This window comes from Neomonachus schauinslandi, chromosome 1 (genome assembly GCF_002201575.2).
Source record: "Neomonachus schauinslandi chromosome 1, ASM220157v2, whole genome shotgun sequence".
Lineage (NCBI taxonomy): Eukaryota > Metazoa > Chordata > Mammalia > Carnivora > Phocidae > Neomonachus > Neomonachus schauinslandi.
The window spans coordinates 79,007,936-79,026,309 of NC_058403.1; the positions used below are offsets into that span (position 1 = coordinate 79,007,936).

An 18,374-nucleotide genomic window follows, 5' to 3' on the forward strand; every position below is an offset into this window, starting at 1 on the left:
TCCTCCCTTTCCTCCAGTCCTTCGTCTCCTTCCCTATTCGGACTAGACCCCCTGCTACAGTATCTCAGCCTTCTCTTGCCCACCACCAGTAGTACATCAAGCCTCTTGTTCTTTCTCTGACGACATCCACCTGGAAAAGTTGGAGGATCTAAACCAAACTGCAGGCAGGCAAGTGTAGGGAGGCTTCTCAAAGTTGATGGCGCTTGAGCTGAGTCTTAATGAAAAAGTAAAGGTGGAAGTGGGCATTTCCAGCAGGGGTACAGCATACGTAGAAGCACAGAGGAGGGATAACTTGGAGAACGTCATGCTGTCGTGCATGTCTGGAGCAGGTACCTAGCCCCACAGTGTCAGGAAACAAAACTGCAGAGGCAGCCTCTTGCCAGATGGGTACAGGCCTTGGGCATCAAGCCAGGGAGTTTACGTCATGCTTACAAGTATGAAGAGCAGTCAGTTGACAGGTTTTTTTTTAAAGGACTTTTAAGTTAAAACATTAATACGTACTTACAGAAAATACGAAAAATGTAGAAAAGCATCAAGTAGAAAATAACAATGATCTTGAATCTAATTATCCAGAACTCACCACTGTTAAGATTTTAAGGGTATTTGTCCTTTTCTCCTATACATATTTTTACTTAGCTGAGGGCATGCTGTGTATAAATAAGTGTGTATCTCACCTTCACACTTAATGTGATATACATATTTAATGTTTTTGAAATTTTGTAAATATCTTAATGGCAGCACAAAAGTCTATCGTCATGGATACCATATACTTTATTCTCATACAGACGGAAATGAGGAAGAAGGGGATGTCACTCTTATAAATGATACAACAGTGTTCATATTTGTGTGCGCTTAGATCCTGTCAATGATTTCTTGTGATTGGTACCAAAAAAGAAATTAATGAATCAACAGTATGAAAATTGTAGACTCCCATTGTCAAATTTCTTTCTCAAAAGTTTTTGCCAATTTACACTTTCATCATAGGTGTGAAAGAATGCACATTTCATCTTCTCTTGCCAGCACTTGGTGTTATGATTGGTGCCACTGAAGGATTTTTGGTATAAGGATGACATGAGCAGATTTGCATCTATAAAATCACATACTGGAGGCTGAGTCAAGTGGGCCAGATTGGAGCTGCTATTGCCGTCCTTGCCGTTCCTGCCTTGCTTCCACATTCTCCTTTTTCCATTTTCCCAATCTTCATCGTTTTTTCCTCCTCAGAGAGAGTATACTAAGTGTTCCCTGCACACAAACACAAGGCTTTGTTACCAAGAGCAGAGCTAAAAAGCCTATAGCTCTAGTGGTTGCAACAAACTCGTGCCCAGCTCAGTGACCCTCTTCTTATAGTTCTGTAAAAAAAATAATAATAATAATAATAATTTCTGGACAATAATTCTCCTTAGGTAGAAATACTTTTTTATATTTTTCAATGAAATTGCCAAGTGGGTTTATTGCTAAATTAATTTCTTTCTGCATTCTGTGACCATCCAGCCCTACATATGATCATCTCTGTCCCTGGAACATCTTTGCTCCTTCTCCTTCTTAACCCAGCAAATTACCTGGCATTCATCCTTCAAGACTTTCCTTAAATGTCTGTGACACCTTCTTCCCATACTTAGCTGAGTCAGAATCAGTTACTCAGGCCTCCCTATTCCTATAGTTCAATTACAGCATTTTCTACACCTAATACATTTTCTCCCTCTTGGTCAAGAGTCCTTCAAGAGTAGAACATTTTGTATTCCCAGTTCTTATCTGGCACTCAGTTGCTACTCAGTAACTTATGAATGAATGAAGGAATGAATGAATTCCTGTTTTACTAAGGTGCATGGATATTCCAGCTTAAATACTAATGAGTTGAAAAGTGTAAAGACAGACAATAGGGAGATGATGTGAATTGCCAAAACCACACTCTGAATCACTGGTACTAGGTAAAACAGACCTGGTATAACAGATGACCTGATTCTGGATTCTGAGCTTCAAACATTAATTGTTCTGTGTGCTTGGATGTTGACTTGCACTCTATTCTGTTTCATCTTAACTCCAAATTTAATTTATGCATAAGTATCTCTGTGCTAAAGGAAGTAAAGGGAATTAAGTGATGCCAAAATATCCCAAAGTGTGTATCAAAGAAAACTACCATGGACTATTTATAGGTATCACACAAAAGAAGAGACTTGTGGTCCCATAAGTTTGGGAAACAACGTTAAATAGATTTCTTTATCTCAGAACCTCCTGGTAGGCATTGTAAGAAATTGAAAGAAAGATCAGCTAGGCAATGGTGGAGAAGTAGAAGAACAATCAAGTCTTCCTTCGGTAGTAGACAGGAGTCATCCTAGCCTCTTTATGCCAGGGAAGATTCAGAGTACAAATTCAAAAGCAAAATGGCAAAAAGTATACCAGTATATCCTAGCCCCTTACCCTGCATTTATCTCCTCAGTCCCACATGTGTGTAAGCCTCTGCCCCCCACCCACCCACCATGTGGATGAGATCAGCCTTCATTACTTCTCTTCTAGAGCCAGGAAGCAAGGTAATGTGTGGGAAGTGATAGCTGCAAGGTAATGTGTGGGAAGTGATAACAACTTAAAGCCATTCAACAGGAAAATTTGTTAAAAGACCAAGACATTGTAAAAGCTGAAACACTTGAGTCTATTAAGTCCCTTGCTTCTTAGAACATTTTGTTACCAGGAAATGTTTCAAGGAGGGAAAACACTGAACTATAACAGCACTGTCAGATACCTAAGCCTGGTACAAAGAGCAACATTTTACAAGACATCTGTCTTTCTGCCATTAGGGGAACCTCTGAAAAGTTCTGCTGCTTTTTTTCTCCTACCCCAGTATAACTTCCCCACCCTCCTCACCCCTAGACACACTCCTCTATTTCTCTCCTCCCTCCTCCCCCTTCCTCCCTTTCTCTCCCCTCTCTCATTCATAACCCATGCTGATTTCACAGACACTGTTAAAATGACACAGTAAGCTAAGACTATCCAATGGTTATTTAATGCTCTTTGGTAAGAAGGGAACTAATTAAATGACTAGAGGTTTAGATATTTGTGTTTATTGGATCCAAACTCCTTAGAAGAGCCTGGAGCATTCTCCTAAACAAACACTGCTCTTTCATGGCTTCTTCTTCCAAGCCCAAATGAGATGGAGAGTTTAAGGAGACAGTATCTTTTCAGATATGAAAAAGAAGAAGAAGAAGGAGAACCAGAGAAGGAGAATGGAAGTGTGGATTGAAATAGAGGGGAAAGCTCTGTGCCTGTCACAGGAAGATGAAGGAGTGCAGTTTGTGTATCTGTTGGCAGCTGCTGTCCATCAGTGATCATCAGTAGGTTGGACTGGAGCAGTGTTGACACATTTGTGGTCAGCTCCGTGGTCTGCTTCACTCTTCATTAGAAATGCATCCATCAAGAAAATGTTTTTAAACAACAGTCTTCTAAACAAAAAAGTAAAGACAAACCTAAATATCTCCTTGACAATCTTAACAAACACCATTATACTATACCAGGAGGCACCTTAGACAAAACCCATCTATTAAATAAATAAAAACATAAACTTTCTAGTTTGGGATATTAGTGACTAAGTACAATCTGTGAGAAAAGTACCTTTGCTTTATTTTTTTTTTAAAGATTTTATTTATTTGATAGAGACAGCGAGAGAGGGAACAAAAGCAGGAGGAGTGGGAGAGGGAGAAGCAGGCTTCCCGCGGAGCAGGGAGCCCGATGGGGGGCTCGATCCCAGGATCCCGGGATCATGATCTGAGCCGAAGGCAGATGCTTAACGACTGAGCCACCCAGGCACCCCAAGTACCTTTGCTGTAGTAGGCAAAAGAATGAAAGCTTTTAAAGAATCTGCCTTTTTGTTGTGTTTCTGTTTTAACTACAGAAGTTGTGTTGTAAAAGTGAGTCTTGTTCCCAACATCAAACCTTGATCCTGCCATTGCTTTCACAAGAAATCAGGTAGGGACAGCCCAAGCCTCAGGAACTCTGAACAAAAGACATCTTCCAGGTGCCGAATCAGAAGTAACTGCCACTGTGGGAAGCCATCGATCCTATGTGACTCTGAGACTTAGACTCATATTTTCTGTCCCACTTTTTCTACTGTGGACCCAGAATAATCTGGTGTAGGTGAAATACTCATTTCCTTGGCTCAGATGAGGTACCTGGTGTCCTGAAAGAGGTCACTGATTTCCCCAAGGATGTCCAAGGAGGTTGGCTCACACTGGCTTCCCACAGGCCAAATTTGAGGTTGGTTAACCATCAGCCATCATCATTAGGGCCATGATGTTATTCCGACATTCAGAGAAAAGAAACCTGAACCAGCTCGGAGAAGGACTTTTGTCACCATTCCTTCCTATGTGTCTTTAGCTGCATTGGGTGGGGGTGGGGTGGGATTTGAAAATCATTTCGGAAATAGCTGGTTCATCATTTGTAGCTCTCCATTTAAAGAGGCTTCTAGAATTGCCAACCTATTCATTGGATGCATATTAATGTTCTGAATCAAAACCTTTTTTCACTAGAACTGGGTTTCTGTTCATGAAAAGTACATTTATTGACCTTTGGGGAAATTCCCTATTCAGAATGAGTTTGAAAATGCTGTTTGGTGGGAGACGAAAGGGTATTTTTGATAGATCTGGGTTTCTGAGAAAAACCAGCCTGAGGAACAGAGAGATGTGTATGCACTACTTCTGTTTGTCTCACTCTGCAGACCTCAGTGACCAGCTCCTTGAAGTGGTGGGGCTAGAGGGAGCCATGGAGATGGGGCAGATCTACACTGGCCTGAAGAGTGCGGGCAGGAGGCTGGCCCAGTGCTCCTCGGTAACCATCAGGTATGCTTCCTCATTATCCGGCAGCCTCCAGGTCTTCCGCCCCCCTCTGAGTTCTTACAGACAAGAACTAGGAAGCCATCTTTGGATTTCAGTGCAGGGAGAGTGCGGGACAGAAGCTTGATAACATTTATAAAGAATGTCTTTAGAGACCATTTCCCAACCATCCAAGACATCAACTGAAGGTTCCACCATGACCTGTTTGCTATTACCTTACAATGAATTGGTGAAATTCTCTAAATAGTATAAGATTATGAGGTCCAGAGAACCAGAGATCCAACTTCTTGCCTTTCTTTTTTTTTTTTTTTTAATTCAATTAGCCAACCTATAGTACACCATTCATTTCAGATGTAGAGTTCAGTTATTCATCAGTTATGTAGAGCACCTGGTGCTCATCACATCACGTACCCTCCTTAATGCCCATTCCCCAGTTACCCCATCACCCCTCCAGCAACCCTCAGTTTGCTTCCTGGATTTAATAGTCTCTTGTGGTTTGTCTCCCTCTCTGATTTCTTCCCTTTCAGTTTTCCCTCCCTCCCCCTATAATCCTCTGCTTGGTGTTGCCTTTCTTATCTTTACAAATTAAGATGCTAGATGTATGCCAGAGGGCACACTGTGACAGAAACCAGGTTCTCAGCTCACTCTTTCTTGGATAGTGGCCTTAGAAATACTGTTCCCTATTTGCCTTTGTAGAGCCAATCCATCAACATCAGCAAATGGGTTGTAATTGCCTAAGAGGGCGATGCTTCTGCAGGGTGTGGACCTCACAGGTCGGTCACTGCAGGCTGCTGGAAGAAATGGAGTCTCAGAGGGAGGATCCTCTGATTTCAGTTGCTTCTGTTTAGTCAATAAAACTCATCAGGTTCTTCTCCACCTGATTATTTGAGAAATCTTTATTCCCTTCCTTTTCCCCATCCAATTTTTACAGTTCAAATCTTTTAGTGTGCCTTAGGGATCTCCTGGAGGGGCCACAGTATGCAGGTTTCCCAAAGTTATTTGACCACAGAACCCTTTTCTCCCAAAACCTCTTGGGCGAGTGTCCTCAGCACACTTTTAGGGAAATGCTGCTCTTGGCGCTACCCTGCATCCCTCGGAAAGATCCCCAGAACTGGTTCCCTGACATCTCTTAGCTAAAGGTTTATCCCACTGAACCCTTTTCTTCATTCCCTCCCTGTATCTTCTTTGTCTTTTCTAGTATTACCCAGAGCTTTGCTTGTTTTCTCTCTGGGCTATTGTCATTCTGGGGCCCCTGTTTTCCACATTAATCTCCACACTTACTTCCTTGTCTGTCCTCCATGACTCCAGCACTGAGTAGGTCCAGTCTGTTCGCACAGCTAAGCCATAACTGATATGGACCACAGAGAACGTAACATCTTAGTCCCAGGGGAATCAAAAAAAGCCATGTGTGAGAGGGAGGACTTTTTCTTCACATTCAGTGGACCTATTTTCAGATAGGACAGAGGGGGTGAGCCAAGATCCCCATCCTCCTGGGCATTTCCCAGACACCCTCCTCAGTCCCAAGAACCAAAATACCACTCTCTCCTCTTATGACTGGTTTTATTATTAGGTTTATTATTTTTTATTATTAAATATTCTCAAGATCAGTCAGACAGTCATCAACATCAGAACATAGTCTGTGTCCCTCGTTTTATCAATTCAAAAGCAGGGCAGATGCCAAACCCAGGTGAGAGCTTCCCAGACAGTGGGTAGCAATTGTTCCCTGCTCACCCAGACCAGAGGCTTCCAAAAGGACTTGCCTTTTCTCCCGAAGGCGATATAGTTCGAATTCACAACTCTTCCACAGAAGGGAGTCAAAAGACCTCATCTCTCTCCTTTAAAGAATCTGTATGGCAGAGAAGCCTCGTCCCAAACAGGGAAGCAACACGGTCTTCTCTCCTCTCCTTCTACCTGTGGGGACAGTATTCACAATGACCCCATTTCCCAGCTAAGTCAGGTTCATAGTCCATACAACCACAGAGTGCCCTACTGTTGAAGACATAAAAGAGAGGATAGTTAGGAGCGCGGGCAAGGCAAACACACTCAGACCTGAGCTGTACCTTGCCTAGGTTGGAGACGTTACTTCATTGACATGATGCAACCTCTCACTCAACAGAGAAACCAGGCCTTTTCCCATTTCATAACCATTCCCATTTCACTGTGGAGTTTCTGGCACAGTCTGTAGGCCCTCTGGCTGGTTGTTGACTGAGGGTCTGCTCAGCAGTGGTGCTGCCATCCTTGTTGGCCGCTGTTTCCCAGACTTCCGTGGACTTTACTGCTCACCCCAGACGGTGTTTCTCAAACTAGGGCCTGAGCACCAATGCAACAGAATCACCCATAGCCTGAGTTGTGACCCTGGGACCTGCCTGGTCAGAATTCCTGAGGTGGGCTCAGAAATCAATTTTTAACAAGCCCTCCAGGGGAGTCTTAGAGAACCACTCTTGGGGGGGCAGATAAGGTCTTCCCACTTCTGTCTCCTTTGTGAGGACCACCCTAAAATTCTTGGACTCCAGAAGCTTTAAAGCTCACTGTGTTCTCTCGGTTCTTGGTATTCCAGGACAAACAAGCTGCTGCCAATGCAAGTGGATGGAGAGCCCTGGATGCAGCCCCCATGCACGGTGAGTGATGAGGGTGAGAAGTTTTCTCTTGGGCTCCTTTGGGGCACTGATAGTACGAAGTCGCTGACTCTCAGAGTTGCCCAGGGTTTGGGGAAATCATCTAGTGCAGCCTGTCTTCCACTTTTTTCATCCACCCATTCACGTACCTGCTAAGCCTTTATTGAACACCCACTATGTGTCGGGCACTGCGAGGTACCAGTCCCCCAACCGAGTGAAACAAAGACCTGTCCCCAAAGCACTCACACTTGGAACTGGTGAATTCTAAGACTTCATGTGCAGTAGCCTTGAGCATCTCATCTCCTCTAGAGTCACTGCAGTGGCAGAGAACTTGCCGCCCCAAAAGGAAACCTGCTCTGTTGATGAATAAGTCTAATTGCTAGAAAGCGTCTCCTTATGTAGAAGCCAAGTGTGTACCCTCGCGCCGGAACTTCCTCCCAGGCACTGTGACCCCCTGAGTCCCAGGGGGAGGACCCCCGCAGTGCACACACTTCACCGCAGAGGCACCGACCTGAACTCCCTGCTACAAGGGGAGATGGCGAGTTCCCACTCAGCACCCAGCACTGTGCCTGGCGCGGAACAGGTGCACAATGATATCTGCTGAACAATGAGTAAAGCCCTGAACAAATGAGCAAGCAAAAGAAAGCGAACATCCTCCTTCCCCAACTTAACCATACCCACAGCAGCCCTCCATTTAGCACCACGACAGGGGTCAGGCATCCTTCCTGCTTAGCTAGAAACCCAGCTAAAAACTCGGTGGTGAAGAGAAAGCACTATCCTGGTGTTCGGGGCCAGGGTGCTCCCCGGGCTATTACATTAGTATCACCTTCAGTACTATCGTGAATATGCAAACTTCAAGAGGCAAAAGTAGTGTTTCTAAGTTCCCTCACTTGTGGAGTATTCAGATAGCTCAAAACCCTACTATTTTGAACCCTCAGAACATCAAGTTTTCTTCTACTAGCGGAAGGGTTTGCATGAGATTTCTACCAGGCCTGAATCGTAGATGTATTTCCATCACTCTTGGTTCCATGTGACTTCTACAGATTATAAAACTGGCCCCTGGAGACAGACTCTAGGGATGGCAACTTCTATAAAGGGTATCAAAAGCAGAGATTTTTCTGCAAAACCTTACCTCAATCTTCGGGCTTCTATGAAGCCTAAGAAAAAGATGAAAACACACTACAGCAAAAACTAATAATAGCTTACCACTTTGTTAGAATTAGAAAGGATGGAGGAAATTTCTACTACTTATAATTTTGATGGAGCTAAATTGAGAAAAATCTATCCAAACTCCTCTTGTCTTCTAAAAAAAGGCTGGAAGAAATCAAATCCTCTCCCACCTGGCTCAGCGAGATCTGGAAACTGGATTGCCATTTCTCTTATTGCAAGGACTTCGTTTTTGAAACAAACGCTTCTCCTGCCCCCACCCTGACCCTCTCTCCAGGCCACTCTTCAGAGATTTCACCTCACTGGGAAAACATTTGTGACCCAGTGATCTTAAGATACAGTCTGTGGATAGCCACGTGTGGAGATGTAGGAGTCTGCTCAGGCTGCCATCACAGAATACCACAGACGGGGCAGCTTCAACAACAGAAATGTATTATTATCCCACGGCTCTGGAGGCTGGAAGTCTAAGACCAAGGTGCTGGCGGGGTTGTCCTGGTGTGGCTTCTCTTCCTTACTTGCAGACAGCCACCTTCCTGCCGTGTCCTCACATGGCTTTTTCTCTGTGTGTGCACACTTCTGGTGTCTCTCCTTCTTCCTCATGGATTAGGGCCCCACCGTTCTGACTTTACCTACCCTTAATTACCCCCTTAAAGATCCTGTGTCCAAATACAGTCACAGTGGGGGTTAAGGCTTCCACGTATGAATTTGGGGGAGACGTAATTCAGGGCATAACAGAAAGTCACCTTCAGCTCACAAGAGTGAAAACAAAAGTCCCCTTGTTGAAACATTTTCCTGAAGGCACACACCAGCTGCGAAGTAACTCAGAGTGAAAGGCTTAATGACAGGACATCATGACACAAAACAATTTTTGGTAAAAATTGAAACCAGTTAAACTAGGATGAAGGAAAATAAAAACTGTTAAATATGGTTGTACCACTGAATGCACGTGGTGAAAATCATTCCAGGAGATGGAAGATCTGTCATGTAAACATTAGGGAGCTGGGTCCCAAACCTAAGGTTAGATTAACCAAGGCTGAAAGCACGTGGGAGGCCTCAGTGAAGGGATAGTAAAAAAATAATAAATAAATAAAAATTTTAAAAAATAAATAAAAAATAATTTTTTTAAAAGTTAAAAAAAGGGATAGTAAAAATATGCTGAATCTTTTCATTGTCTCTCTGCCCACTGATAATGAAGAAGTCTTAAGTCAGAAGAAAATTTGAATAATCACTAGTGAAATCAAAAACAGGGTGCACACCTTTCAAATCTGGGAGGGTTTAAATCTCATGAACCCCATCAATGTGAACCAGACAGAAAGCAAATAACACGCAAACATTTAATTTTTTTAAGTTTTCATTTTAATTCAAGTTAGTTAACATACAGTGTCATATTAGTTTCAGATGTACAATATAGTGATTCGACAATCCCGTACATCACCCTAACAATAACAAGCAAACTTTAAAAAAATTTTAAGGCGAGATGAAGGAGGTTAAGACTAACTATATCAATAACGACCCAAAAAATGTGCTAAAGTCCCCTATTAAAAGAACAGTACTCTCATATTGGGTTAAAAATTAAAACCCAATGATGTGTTTCTTGTAAAAGATGTACTTAAAGCAAAAGGACGTATATATCTTTTTATTTTGTCCTTTATCAAGCATAGAGAAATTAAAAGTAAAAAATGATATTATTAATTATATTAATTTTAGGCAAACTAACCTTCCAACATGTCAAAAGCATGAAGTGGAATAAAAAAGGTCACTTTTTATTGGATAAAAGGTATACTCATTTCTGAGATGTAATAGTCATAAAATTGTAGGTGTGCAATAACAGAATCAAAATATATACTGTGAAAAACAGGATGTATATATATACTGAGAAAAAAATAGATATAAAAGAAGAAGTTGACAGAGATACAAGTACTGAGAGGCTTTAAAATATTTGTTTCTACCTTTGAGGTCAAGAAGCAAAAATAAATATCACAACACTAGATGAAATAACTCTATAACCTATAAACAAATTAAATATCTCATTTTTTTTCAAGGATCCAGAGAGTATTTACTAAAATAGATCTTAAACTAGTTCACAAAGAAAAAAAATCTGTATAAAGCCAGAAGGAAAAATCATAAAGGTTATTTTATTTGATCCTAAGGCAACAAAATCAGAAATTAATAATAGAAGGGTAAATGAATAAACAAGCAAAATCCAATCACTTGATTTTTAAATTCTCCTAAAGAACAGTAGATTCACAAGGAGATCAAAACCACCATCATAGACTATTCCAAAAATAATAAAAATCAGAAGGTTCTCATTCAAAAACTGTAGAATATAGCCTAAACTATATTGGGAAGTAAATTCAAAGTATCATATACTTCCATCATTTAAAAAGGGAAAACATGTAATGAATAATTGCAAAATTAGAAGAACAACAGTAAAACAAACTGAGGAGAAGGAGAAGGAAGAAAATAATAAGGATAAGAGTAGGAATTACATAATTAGGAAGCAGGAAAATTGAGAACTAATTCTTTAACATGTCAAATATTTGAAAGCCAATTTTAAAAACAAAAAAACAAATCAGAGACATTAAAATATAAAATATATAATGTAATAAAATATAAACATGAATGTGATGGTTTCATTTAATTATAAGACATAATATGACATATTTAATATATAATCATCTTGATTCTAATAAACTTGATCATCTCATGAAAATTCCAGATAACCTCTAATGAAAGAGAAAATGCCTTCAAAGAATTACATCCAAAATGATCTTAAAACAGATGGTCTTACTGGTGAGTTCTTCCATACTATTAGGAAATAAATATTCATGTAAACTGTTCCATATTAGAAACAAAATAGAAAGTCACCTGATCCATTTCATGAAGTTGGGACAGATAGAAAAACCGAACAGAAATTATGATTTTTTTTTAAGATTTGATTTATTTATTTTAGAGAGATAGAGCATGAGCAGGGGGAGGGGGAGAGGGAAAGAGGATCTCCAGCAGACTCCCTGCTGAGTGTGGAGCCTGACACGGGGCTCAGCCTCATGACCCTGGGATCATGATCTGAGCCGAAACCAAGAAGGAGACACTTAACTGACCGAGCCACCCAGGCACCCCAAAATTGTGATTTTTGAAGAAAAAACTCTTAAGAAACTAAAACCAGAAAAATACTCCCTCAAAATAATAAAAAAATACTTATCTTAAACTAATAATGAATATTTTATTTGATAGTAAAACACGAGCAGAATTCTCATTAAAATCCTGGACAAGACATGTACACTAATACTGTTTGGAAGTTTTAGCTAATGCAATATAAATGACACAGAAAAAAAAAAATGTAACCATTTGGAAAAGAGTCAAAACTTGTCATTATTTGCAAATACTATGATTATGTATATAGAAAGTTAATGGAATCAACTGAAAACCCCAAAGATTAAATTATTTCAGTGAAGCTCTATAGAAGGACAAAAGTTAATAGCTTTTGTATATTCCAGCACTAACTAATCAGAAGAATATAATAGAAAAAATTAAAATATAATAGCAACAACCAAAACCAAAATATTAAACTGAATTGTGAAGAAAAAATGAAAACTAGTAAGACTTGACCAATATAAAAAATATATATATTTGAGTTTTAAAACATCCCATGTTTCTAAACAGGGATCCCAAGCAAAATCTCAATGCAATTATCTTTTTTAACTTGGGAAAACAATGCAATAATTGAGGTGTTTTATGGAAGAGCTATGAGGGAGGACTTCCCACAAGGTATTAAAATAGTTACAGAGCCACAATAATTGGCATGATATTGAATAGATATATCAATAGTACAGAAGAGAGCCCTAAGAAACCCTAGTATACATAAAAGGAAGGAAGAAAAAAAGATCATAAATTAATTTGAAAAGAATGGACTCTTTAACATAGAGTATCCAAGAAATTGCCTGTTTGGGAAAATGTCATTATATATCAAAACTTCTCACCTCAAACTATACTCCAAAAACAAAACCAGAAAAACTCCAATTCAATTAAAAATTAGGACTACCTAGGGGGAAATACAGATGACTATATTCACACTGTGAGCATGGAATTTCTGAGGAAAAGGTGACACATTTAACTACTAGCACACTGAAAAGTCTACAAGTCAAGAATCAATGTAGAAATTGTAAAGTCCAAGGACAAGATGTTTGCAATAGCTATCTCAGAGAAGAGATTCATTCCCATAATGTCTGAAGAGCTCTTAGAGACCAGGAGAAGATGCTAACAATGCAGTAGTTCACCAAATACCATGGACTACCAAAGCCGTGAAATATTTTTTTTTTAAGATTTTATTTATTTATTTGAGAGAGAGAATGAGAGAGAAAGAGCAGGAGAGGGGGGAGGGTCAGAGGGAGAAGCAGACTCCCTGCCGAGCAGGGAGCCCGATGCAGGACTCGATCCCAGGACCCTGGGATCATGACCTGAGCCGAAGGCAGTCGCTTAACCAACTGAGCCACCCAGGCGCCCGTGAAATACTATTTAATATCATAAACTAAGAAAAAAGGGGGGAAAGAATTTCAAATTGAAATAGTGAGAAAACCATGCCATGTTTCACTTGTCAAAGTAGCACAATTTGGTTTTCTTTATAAAATAATAGTCATTGCTGTCGAGATGTGTTGAGGCCAACACGCAAGGGGTGAGATAAGAGTATAAACCAGAGGGGCACCTGGGTGGCTCAGTCGGTTGAGCCTCCAACTCTTGATTTTGGCTCCGGTCGTGATCTCGGGGTCGTGGGATCCAGTACGTGGGGCTCCACGCTCAGTAGGAAGTCTGCTTGGGATTCTTTCCCTCTGCCTCTCACCCAACTCGCATGTGGCACACATGTGCTCTTTCTCTCAAATAAGTAAGTCTTTAAAAAAAAAAAAAAAAAAGTAAAACCAGAAAGCCGTTCTGGAAAATATTGGGAGCCATATATCAAGAAGAACCTTACAAATATTAATATACACTGATCCAGTTCATTTCCTTTGACCCTTAAAATTTTGTTCATTATTCTTTTAGTAGGAATTTATTTTAAGTAAAATACAGGTTATCAGTGAAAAAAATGGGAGAAAAACCCAACATTTAAGAAAAGGGTTAAATAAGCTATGTGAGATTCATCAAATAGAATAATTTTCAGTCAATGAAAACCATGTTAATGAATATCTAATGACATCAGAAATGCTTGTAAAATAATGCTAAGTGAAAACAGAGTAAGAAGCTGATTTCAATGTATTGAAAATGTATAAACACACAAATAAACCAGAAAACATATACCCAAAAGTTAATGGCAATTACCTCTAGGTGGTTTTTAAATTTTTCCATACTTCCCAAATTCTCAAAAAGGAGCATATGTTTGTTTATACATATAAATATATGTATATAAGAAATGTATTATTAAGCAAACTTGCCTTGTGCTTGCAGCACGATAAGATGACCTCTCATGTTTTATCATCAGTTAGGCAGCATAATTTGAGCCTTAAAATTAAGAATATTCCCCCGCAGTTAGGATATCACAGTGGAAAGGGATTCCAGTTATCTAGTCCAGTGAATCCCAAACTTAAGTGTGTATCCAAATAACCTGGAAGGCTTTTAAAATACAGGTTGCTGGGTTTCTGATTCAGTAATTCTGGATGCCTGAGAATTTGCATTTCTGACAAGTTCCCAAGAGATGCTGACGCTGTTGGTGTAGGGACCACACTTGGAGAACCAATAATCTAGTCAAACTTCTGACTTATCAACAAATCCCAGATTTCTCCTCCACCACTAGCAAAAAACCCAATTGTCCAGCTACATCTGAAAGCCTCCAGTGGCAAGAAACCCTCTCGTGAAGCAGGGCATCCTAAGAACTTAGCTAAGACCTGAAAAAGATTGTACAAGCCCTCTCCCATCTCCCCTAGCCTCCCTTTAAGCAGGAGTATTTCCCAAATGACTTGGGAAGGGTCCACACTTACAGTTATTGGCTGTTTTGTCGGGCATCATCTGAGTCATCTGCCCAGAGGGGGCAACGTTCAGGAAGGAGTCCCTCAGTTTATTGCTTCTCCTGAGGTAATAAAAATGTGTTGATGTGCGGGAAATGGTCCCCAAAACAGACTGAACACCCAGCACTAGTAAAATTTTAAAATGTATTCCATTTTAAAGGGGAAGTTACATGCTGCAGTAGTTTTGTGAATTTTGAGTTGTCACACAAGAGCCTACTATATCGGTGCTCTCCCTAATGGAGCAGAGAACTAAGAAAATGGGGCTGCTATTCTTAGTGCAGATGTTGTAAATCTCTTGAAAGGTCTTTAAGAAAATCATAAAGACCTCAGTTCATTGCCTGACCAGCCCAACTAGCAGGGAGGTTTGGGTTCTAACTACGGAGATAGCGGTTCCTGTCTTTCCATCAGGGGTTGAAAAGGCAAGCTTCACCATGTCCAACTACCTCCTCCAATGGGCTCTGAGCTAGTTAAACCACTAGCCTCTCCCAAATAGGGGAGAAGGGGATAAACCTCTCTTTGACTCAAAATGAAAATATGATTTCCTACTTCTTACCTTCAGTGTAGTACCTATAGTGCAGTCTCAGTTACCTACAGCACTGGAAGCCACAAACCACATCAAAATCTCGTCAGCCAGCATCTCCAAACTCCTACCCCATCAAGACCTTTGTCAAAGCTGCTGAAAACCCAAATGGGAGGGATCTGAGTTTCACTTCCTCCTCTTTGTCCTGGAGGTGCTAACAAGCAAATAAATTGCTCAGCTAGAGAAAGAAAAAGGAGAAGTAAGGGTCTTCCATCATCTAAAAAAAAACGGGCTCTATCAGCGGGAAATGTACACAGTGCATCAGCTGCCGCCATCTGCCCCAAACATAGCCATCTCCACTGCCAGGACATTGTCTCTCTCTCCTGGGTCGTGCTCAGCCATCAGCACTTGCACAGCCCGTGCTGTCAAAATGCTGTGCCCTGGTTCAGGGGGTAGCATGATGAAGAAGATGAAGTTCTTCCCCATAGGCGGCTCTGGTGCCCAGGAATGAGAAAAGGCTCACCACAACACAAGGACATGTGCCACAAGTCACTCTGGTCCATTAGTGCTAAATCACACGCCACAGACAAGCTCTGTCAGAGTCCCTCATCTATGTCTCGCTTCCGTGAATTCTGGAATAAACACAATGCCCATAATAAGGCCCATAACACAAAATGGTACTTGATATATTCTCGGTTTGTTCTTCCGAGGACTGCCACGAAAAGAAAGATGTCCTCCCCTCCTGGAGCTCCCGGGTGGTGAAAACCAGCATAAGAGTCATTTGCAGCTTCCATCACCCAGGTTATGCTAATTCTCCACAACGTCTTTTGGTTTCATCCTTGTCTTCCCGTATCCTGGGGACTTCTAAATTTATACCTGGCTCACCCTAGTACCCTTTTAGCCAGAGTCTCCCCCACTCCAACTTTCCCTGACAAGAACTATGGAATAATTTCCCTGGAACTCTTTTCTTCATCATGTTGTTATTCTCCAGCTTCAAAGTTATCATGGCTCCCCATTACCTCACATTAAACCCGGCCTCTGCCACCTCCCCTTGAAAACCCTAGACTAACTGCCCCACCTGCCTCTCTGACCTCATCTCTCATCCTTTGCCCTGCACTCAACCTTTTCATATGTGGCCCTTCCACCTGGTGCCTTCCCTTTCTCTTTTCACCAATACATCTCCTTCCCTTCTGTTCAGCTCTTAAAACTCTTCCTTGGTTGCTCCATCCAGACTCTTCTCCTTCCTTACCTTCTTTTTGACACCAGTTGGTCTATCCCTACATTAATTTAAACTTGTGGATGGGTCTCTCTCTTCAAGAGTTCTGTGGTTCTCTGTGGCCACACTGTCATTTCCAATAACATAGAAACCATGAGAATGAGCTCACAGATGGCTTCTTTTGACATACATCTTTCTCCTTCACCTCCAATGTAAGATAACAATTATTTAACTAACCGTTACATTCCATTTTACAGACCACAGCGGGCTTTCATGGACAGTCTCCCATTTGATCTTCACAACAACTTTGTGAGGAAAATAGGACAAGTGTTATTACCCTCATTTTACAGTTCAGCAAGCATGGCTTTGAAGGTTAAATGATTCGTCCAGAGTCATACAGCAAAGAAGCAGGAGATCCAGGACCCAAACCCAGGTCCTTGAATCCTAAGTGCCTTGTTCCCACATCATCTTCCTACGCTGGACATGTGTCACACTTGATAAATGCTGATGGACTGATAATGCAGATTAGTAATGTGCAGTGTCATCAGGTCATATTCAAATAGGGATTTAGCATTCTGAAGCCACGCCCTAAGGATAAGGTTGGGAAGAAAGGCAAAAATGAGAATTCACTAGTGTCTTTCACTTCCAACTGACTTAAAGTCTGCAGGAGAAAAAAACTCATAAAACCTAAAATTTAAAAAAAAAAAAAAAAAAGGAAGAAGAAGAGGCTTTTAAAAAGAAAGTTGTTTTTTTTCCTGGAAAGCTAAGAAAAGAGGAAACACCTAAGGGACTCACTTGAAACTTTCCACATGATGTGGCTTGGGTCAGATGTCAGACTGAAGCCTCTAGGTTGACTTGAAGTTCACTGGTTGATATCTCTGCACTGCCTGGACAGGAACGGCCAGGAGCAGTGGAAGCTAGGAATCCCAAGAACTGGACTCTCGCTATTCTGCCCTCTCTGTGTGACCTTAGGCTAATCCAAGGCTCAACAGAGCCTTGGGCCTCCATTCCTTTATCTGTCCTGCAGAGAGGTTGAATGAGATGGTCCCTGAGATCTCCTCTGGCTGTGACACTTGGAGAATCTATGAATAGCAAGGACGCAAGACAGGTGCGAGCTGATCACCATGTGGGAAGCTCACACCTGTCTCTCCCCAGTGTTTCCGCCCCTCACTTCCAGCAGTGCCAAACTCCAGGCCCAGTGAGGGTCCAGTTGCCAATTTTAAAGCTGTTCAAGGACAGTCGTCCTTCTGCATGGGGCTCCTTCCAACCCGAAGCTGGCCTGCCTTCCTCCGTCTGCAACTCCCTCTCTCACAGGTTACTGGGATTTGCATGCTACTAATTCATTTATGTCTCTTTGCTTTTAGATTAAAATTACTCACAAGAATCAAGCACCTATGATGATGGGGCCTCCCCAGAAGAGCAGCTTCTTTTCACTGAGGAGGAAGAGCCATTCAAAAGACTAAATAATATGCCAAATGCCAGTTAAACCAAGAGAGAAAACAAGAGACTGTAACACACACACACACACACACACACACACACGCGCGCGCGCGCAAACACACGCACACTCATCTCTAACCAGTGGAAGCAAAGCCACCCATCAGGAAGAAATCTTCATCTTGCCGTACATGCTCTCTACTTCCAACAGTGGACACACCCCAACAGAGCCAGTACCGACAGAAAATTTTGAACGGACTTAGGGCCGACCGGGGTGTGGTTGGCTCGTATGGCAACCTCCACATTCCCAGAAGGCCGTGAGTGGGACTTTCTGAGACTGAAGGAGAAATCCCCCTTTCTTCCCACCAGTCATGCAAATTCCCTCACAGACGCTCACAAGAAGCAGGCTGCAGGTTTCCTGCCTATGTTGAGATCGGATGTGGCCAAGGGAAAGAGCTCCCATTCCAGAGAATTTACACAAAGGTCCCTCTGTACAGAGACCAACAGCCTCCAGCGCTCAGAGCATAGCCCTTGGCAGGGCTCAGCAAGCGCACGTTGGTTGCTTAGTTGTCCTTCAAGCAGCAACTTCTCCCTGAACTTGCTGAG

General features: G+C 41.6%; 1 protein-coding gene across 3 annotated transcripts in view; it reads left to right on the forward strand.

Moving 5' to 3' along the window:
* The window catches only part of DGKG (diacylglycerol kinase gamma), a 159,844-nt gene extending 141,970 nt beyond the window's left edge, over positions 1 to 17,874 (forward strand). For all 3 annotated transcript variants that reach the window (XM_021692349.1, XM_021692350.1, XM_021692351.1), the window contains 3 exons: positions 4,706 to 4,826; positions 7,378 to 7,438; positions 17,696 to 17,874. In XM_021692349.1, coding sequence (XP_021548024.1) covers positions 4,706 to 4,826; positions 7,378 to 7,438; positions 17,696 to 17,794 — 281 coding nt within the window. In that variant the 3' untranslated portion in view covers positions 17,795 to 17,874. The remainder of the gene's footprint in view (positions 1 to 4,705; positions 4,827 to 7,377; positions 7,439 to 17,695) is intronic.
* The last annotated feature ends 500 nt before the right edge of the window (positions 17,875 to 18,374 follow it).